The 7,031-nt window shown below is 35.1% G+C and overlaps 1 protein-coding gene across 1 annotated transcript; it reads left to right on the top strand.

Moving 5' to 3' along the window:
• Window positions 1-4,692: 4,692 nt before the first annotated feature.
• On the top strand, window positions 4,693-5,313 carry LOC116107304 (disease resistance protein SUMM2-like). Its single transcript, XM_031393590.1, has one exon. It carries the CDS (start codon window positions 4,693-4,695, stop codon window positions 5,311-5,313), a length of 621 nt encoding a protein of 206 aa, XP_031249450.1.
• The last annotated feature ends 1,718 nt before the right edge of the window (window positions 5,314-7,031 follow it).

The raw sequence follows: 7,031 nt of genomic DNA, 5'->3' as shown, positions 1-7,031 counted from the left end.
TGGATATATAATATTTTGTTATTACTTGATTATTTGTTGATTTGTAGTAGTATCAATTTGACATTAATTAATATCTTTTACTTAGTTAAAAAGATGTTTCGCATGAATTTTTTGGCTTTGATAATCAATACATTTGTTAATTTTCAATCCGGAATAAATTCTTGTCGTAATTCATCATAAAGAAAGGACGAAACATTTCATCTCTAAATCTTGACACAATCAAAGATGAAAATTTTTGTTCCCAATTCACCACACCATCAAGGATGAAAATTTTCATCCCCAATTCACTACACCGTCAGGGACGAACACTTTCATCCCTAATTCACCACCATCAAGGACGATAATTTTCGTCCCCAATTCATCATACCATCAAGGACGAAACTTTTCATCTCCAATTCATCACACCATCAAGGACGAAAATTTTTGTCCACAATTCACCACACAAGGATGAAAAAAAATTGTCTACAATTGTGCTTTATTTTGGGACGAAACAATATTATTTGGGACGAATAATTATTCTTTTGTGGACAAAAAATTTCGTCACAAAATAAATCATCTTTAATGACGAAACCGTATTTCGTCCCCAATGGTGTGGCTTTGGGGATGATTCGTTTTTTCGTGGGCATTACCCTTTGGCAACGCGGCTTTGGGGACGATTTGGTCTGTCGTCTCGCATTACGTTTTAGGACAATTTTTTTCACTTTCTGTGACGAAAATTTTCGTCCTTAAATTTTAAATTTCTTATGGTGATTATATGATTGCACTAAAGAAAGAAACATAAGCATATATCATCCACATGTATATCTTTGCATATGCATGAGTAAGAAAGAATAAAGAATGCTAAGAATAAAGAGAAAGAAAGAAATAGCACTAAAGAATTTAAGAAAGAGAGTGCTAGAGAAAAGGAAAGAATAGGTTGTTGTGATGGGAGAACTCGTGAGTGATAAGAAGAAAGTCTCACATACATGTCACCTTACTTGAGTGGCATAAGAAGAAGAAAGAAATCATACGACCCGTAAGAGTGTATGTGGATGAGGGTTGTACTAAGAAGAAAGTCCTACATGCACGTCACCTTAATTGAGTGGCTTAAGAATAAGAAAGAATTTGTACAGTCCGTAAGAGTGCATGTAGATGAGGACTGTACTCACTCACATGGCCAGAGTTCCGAATTTATGCATCAACCAAGTCCGATTGGCATAAGAATAAGAATGAGAAAGAATAAGCTAGACCAAGAAGAAGAATGAGAAAGAATAAGCTAGACTAAGAATAAGAATGAGAAAACTCAAGCATACAAGAAAAGAAAAGAAAAGAAAAGAATAGATTGCGTAAGAAAAGAAAAGAAAAGAATAGAAAACAAAGAAAGAAAATACATTTCTATGCATTATTGTGAGTGCATTACATTCATGCATATTATCATGATGTTCATCATGGTGAGTAAGAATAGAAAGAACAGAAAGAAAAGAAAGAAAGAGTAGAAAGAATAGGAAGAATTAGAAAGAAAGAAAAAGAACAGAAAGAATGAAGAAGAGTAAGATTAGAGTAAGGAAAGAACCAAGAACAAGTTGCGGGGATAAGTAGTAGAGGATTTACTTACTGAGCCTTTTGTGCTCACCCCGTTATTTTTCCATGTTTTGCAGGAAATAGGTAAGCGGCGGTCGGATGGACGTCACGGAGCGGAGAGAAAAGGCACCACTGTCCCTTGTGTATAAGTCTTGTGTATACTACTTTTGTATATGTAATATTGTGTTTATAAATAAAAGAAAAAAATTTGGGCCCAACTATATTTCATATACTATGTATGTATGTGTTTGAGTATATTAGTAAGTAAAAGAAGCTGTTACACTCCAAGTCGATAAATTTTGAACGGTTTCCTGGATGACTTCGTTGGCTTGCTACTCGGATTCCCGATTTGGTTGGTACGGGAATTCTAAAATGAAATCGGCAAAAGCTTGCCCTTTGATGGTTGCTTTCGGTCTGTAATGCAAATCAAACTGACTCGATTCCATTGCCCATTTGAGTAACTTACCTGAAGCTTTTGGCTTCTGAAGAACTTGCCTGAGCAGGTAGTTGGTTAGGACATGGATTGTGTGGACATGGAAATAGGGTCGCAGATTCCTATAGGCGATCAGCAGGGCATAAGTTAATCGCTCCATTTCTGGATACCGCATCTTGGCATCTAGTAGTCGCTTTCTCGCATAATACATTGGCCATTGAACTGTGCCTTCTTCCTGAATGAGAGCTGCCTTGATCGCATGCTGAGAGACGGACAAGTACAGGAGTAGAGTTTCCTTAGGCAGAGACTTGGATAGGAGAGGTGGCTTTCCACAGTGTTCTTTTGTGCTCTGAAAAGCCTGTTCGCACTCTAGAGTCCACTCGAACTTCTTGTTGGCCCTGAGTATATTAAAAAAAATGGCAAGCAACGATTTGTTGCTCTTGATATGAAGCGACTAAGAGCCACTATTCTTCCATTTAGGCTCTGAACCTGTTTTTTGTTGGTCGGGTTTTTCATATCAAAGAGAGCCTCAGGGTTGATTTTGATTCCCATTTGGTTAACCATATACCCCAGAAACTTTCATGAGGTATTTCCGAATGAGCATTAAAAACGATTGAGCTTCATCCTGTACCTTCGGAGTACGTCGAACATCTCAGCGAGATGCGCTATGTGATCTAAAGCGACATGCGACTTGACCAGCATGTCATCAACATAAACTTCCATCGACTTTCTGATTGACCCTTGTTGACGAGAGTCCACGTCAGCCTTGACCTTTTAGGCATAACATAATTAAAGTAGTAAATTATTTATTATGATTAAGGGATATTTTTATAAAATAAAAGATGATGGTATATAATTAAAACATTTAAATATTAATTTTTTTAATTTTATATATGGCAATGGGGGAGTTGGGCTCCTCCGTCCCCCATATTATTTAAGCGGGTTAGGGATGACTGATGAGGAATCCCTACATAAGGAGTGCATTCCCCAAACCCATTCAATTCTCCTATATATATATATATATATAGCATTATGATTACGTAAATCATTACTACAAAGTATTAATGTTTAAAATAAAATTAACCATAACAAGTAATAACCAAAACAATTAAGAATAAAACTAATCTGTAAAACAATTTTTAATGTGCCATAGCATTATTTATTTCTCAAAGTCTTCTGGATTTATCTTCCTTAAGAATCATTAAGACTTCATTCATTTAAAATGTGAAACAAAAAAAAAAAAAAAAAAAGTTACAATAATTGTATTTCTCCAATAAAAATATTTTATATTTAATTTCATAATGGGGAATGGAGATCCCTTTCAACATGAGGAATTAATTTCAATTTATCACAGTAATTGCATTTCTCCAATAAAAATTAGATTTGAAATTGCATTGTCCCTGCGGTTGGATTCAGCGTCACTCGAGAAAAAGCCATAGCGCCCAAGCCCAATAACCCTAAAGTTTGCTAAATGGACTCCACCCTTGCATGGCCCACTTACAATTTCACCCCAAAAGAGTTTGCATCCTTGATTAAGCTTTTATTTGATTAATATTACACTTATAGAGCTGACATCTCTAAGTGATGTAATTATTAAATGTAGCAACACCATATTAATAATAGAATTTTATGATGAATTTAATTTTAAAGAAAAGAATATGACAATCGGTAATTGTAAATTTAACCTCTATAGTAAGTTTTTAGGGTACACTTCGCTGTGTTACATTGGATTGAATTAAATGTTTAGCGTGCAATATCAAACGAAATGCATAATTAATTATTTAAAAAATTAAAGAACTAAAAAAAAAAAAAAAATTAAGTACAAATAAATCTTTTCAATAAAAATAAATTTAATATTTAAAAAATTCGAGATTTTATTAAAAAAATGTAACCCAGCCCACTTCCTGAACAACTAGTGGCGGCTAGGGATATTTTCACTTCAAATAGCTGCCCCCTGCCCATCTCGCAAACCCGACGCCAACAAACACATCCCAGCTCCCAAGCCTCGCCGTCGCAACCCTACCTCACTTCATTCACAAGCTTGGTAAGGGAGACTAACCTTTCATCTCAATTCTCAACATGTTTCAGTTGCTTTAACTTTTTTTTTTTTCCTTCTTTATCTTGTTTTTGGATGGCTTGGACTAAATGATATGGATGTGGGCTGTATTTATTGAATTACTTTGATGGTGTTGAGTTTGATTAGCTTCTGGGTGAGTTTTTTTGTTATCCCTATCTTATCAGCTTGTTTGAACTACAGTTTGACTTTGATAATGCATAGAAAATGTTTGTAAAAAGGCTTAATTGAGTGATGAAGTGAATTTGTTGCAACAAGAAAAAAGTCTTCCAGCTAAATATAAACTTGACTAGTCAACCTTTTAAAATTTTCAACTTGAATTAACTTCCCTTATTCCTTTTATCGGAAATACTGACGCGAATTGAGCTTTAACGAGTTCTAATATGACTTGTACTTATTTTTTCTCTTCTTCACTTTATACAGGTTAAGCTAAGTGCTTGTGTGCTTTTTTCATTGCCATTTCAAGCCGCTGTAATTTGAGAAACATACGTGTAACCACTAGAGAAAGGTACTTTGGATTTTCTCTTTTTCATTTGTTCATCAGTTCTTGTTTGATTGTTTTATACATTCTAACTGGGGTTGTCGATATTTGTTAGATAGGAAAACAGCAAAGAATACGCGCATTATGTGGAAGCTAACTGGAGATGGCGAATTCCAGAATGTGTCTCTTCCTGGCACTGTACCAGGCATAGAATTTTCAGCCCCCAAAGATTTTCAGTTTTTTCAGTCTTCAGAATCTGCTTTTAATCAGATTATTGAAGCATTGAAAAATGACGAAACTCGTATAATTGGATTGTATGGAATGGGTGGAGTTGGCAAGACAACATTGGCTAAAGCGGTGGGAAATAAACTCAACAAAGAGATTTTTGATGAAGTTGTAATGGTTTTTACATCTCAAACTCCAGACTTCAGAAAAATTCATGATGAACTTGCAGACTTGTCAGATTTGAAATTCAGGGAAGAAAGTGAAGTGGGAAGAGTAAAGCAGTTATACTTGAGATTTACGAAGACCGATCAAAAGACCATCGTAATCATGGACGATGTTTGGGTAGTGTTTGATTTGAAAGAAGAAATAGGAATACCCTTTGGTTATGATCATAAGGGTTGCAAAATTCGTCAGCTGATGATTCAACTAAATGTTTGGAATGGAAGGGAAGGACTGACTTTACTCAAGAAACATGCAAGTATAGGTGATGACCACGCTGCATTGAATGATGTGGCTGTTGAAGTATTGGACATGCTATGAAGGAAAAAAAAAATTAATGATTGGGAAGTCATGTCTCGAAAACTAAAGGAGTCAAAACTTGAGAATATACCTGATGTTGCTGGAGAAAAAGGTGTATACTTGTCTTAAATTGAGTTATGATTATTTGAAGGATGAGAAAACCAAGTTACGTTTCTTGTTGTGTTCACTGTTTCCCCAAGATTATATAATTAGTTTGGAGCAATTAATTATATATGGAGTGGGGCTGGATTTTTATCAAGATGCTGAGAGAATTGAAGATGAAAGGAATTAATTGCTTTCAACACTTAATTTTCTCAAAGCTCCATGCTTCTTGTTAGATTCTGGTGGAGAAGAATTTGTGAAAATGCATGACAAAACCGAGTTATGTTTCTTGTTGTGTTCACTGCTTCCCGAAGATTATATAATTAGTTTGGAGCTTCATGCTTCTTGTTAAGTTCTGGTGGAGAAGAATTTGTGAAAATGCATGACAAAATTGAGTTATGTTTCTTGTTGTGTTCACTGTTTTCCGAAGATTATATAATTAGTTTGGAGCAATTGATTACATATGGAGTGGGGCTGGATTTTTATCAAGATGCTGAGAGAATTGAAGATGCAAAGAATGAATTGCTTTCAACACTTAATTTTCTCAAAGCTTCATGCTTCTTGTTAGATTCTTAATTTTCTCAAAGCTTCATGCTTCTTGTTAGATTCTGGTGGAGAGGAATTTGTGAAAATGCATGACATGGTTTGTCATGTTGTCTTGTGGACGGGATCCAAAGGGAATAATGTATTCATGAGTTTTCCAACAAACTAGGTGATATAAACTGCCTGAACGAATTTGAAAGGGAATAAGCTTAGAAGATTATTTTTGATATTAAATAGGATTTAAAGAGTTTTTTTTTTTAATTATAGAAGAAATATACTTAGCCATGGGCTGTGAAGACCAATTAGTGGGGGTTAGAACACTTCGTAAAAGGATGGGGGGGATAAATGATACTTCCGAATCCTAATTGGATAGGCCCATTTCGAAGCCCAAGTTAAATCCTAACTGGACTGGCCCACTCAGAAGCCCAATGTTTTTTTTTTTGTCAACATCATGATCTTATGTGTTTTAGCAAAAGTCCTCAACGTGAATGATAATTGCACGACCATATTGCTATCAATAGATATGCGATTGACCCTGAAAATATTATTATTTTATTTTTTTTTAAACATTATCAGTAGAAGTGGATGTGATCCGAGTCTGGCATGGGCAATAACACTATGGACACCGAAATATTTGCATCGAAATATTGTATCGGTCTACGTGTAAGACATCTCTAAATTTTTTAACAATTTTTTTCTAGTGAACGGTCGTCCATCAAATTTGGACGGCCGCTCACTTACATGGACGTCCGTCCATATTATATGAACGGGCGTCTCCCATAAATAAAATACAATAAATTTTTTTTTTTTTAAAGTATGGACGGGCATCCATTATGAATTGACGTCCGTCCAAAAGTAATGGACGACCGTCCATAACATATGGACGGTCGTCCATTACTTTTGGACGGGCGTCCATTGCGAATGGACGGCCGTCCATACTTAATATAAAAAAAAAAAAAAAAAAAATTCTAAACATGGATACTGCTTCTTCTTCCTTTCGGAAATGTTTACCTTCTTCGCTCTTCTTCTTCTTCAAGTCAAGCCAAAACTGATCGCTTCTCCAACCATTATTAATTTACTTTTTCAGATAACCA

This window comes from Pistacia vera, unplaced genomic scaffold (genome assembly GCF_008641045.1).
Source record: "Pistacia vera cultivar Batoury unplaced genomic scaffold, PisVer_v2 Contig531, whole genome shotgun sequence".
Classification (NCBI taxonomy): Eukaryota; Viridiplantae; Streptophyta; class Magnoliopsida; order Sapindales; family Anacardiaceae; genus Pistacia; species Pistacia vera.
The sequence above is the reverse complement of the archived record's forward strand: the minus strand, read 5'-3'. Positions and strand labels throughout refer to the sequence as shown.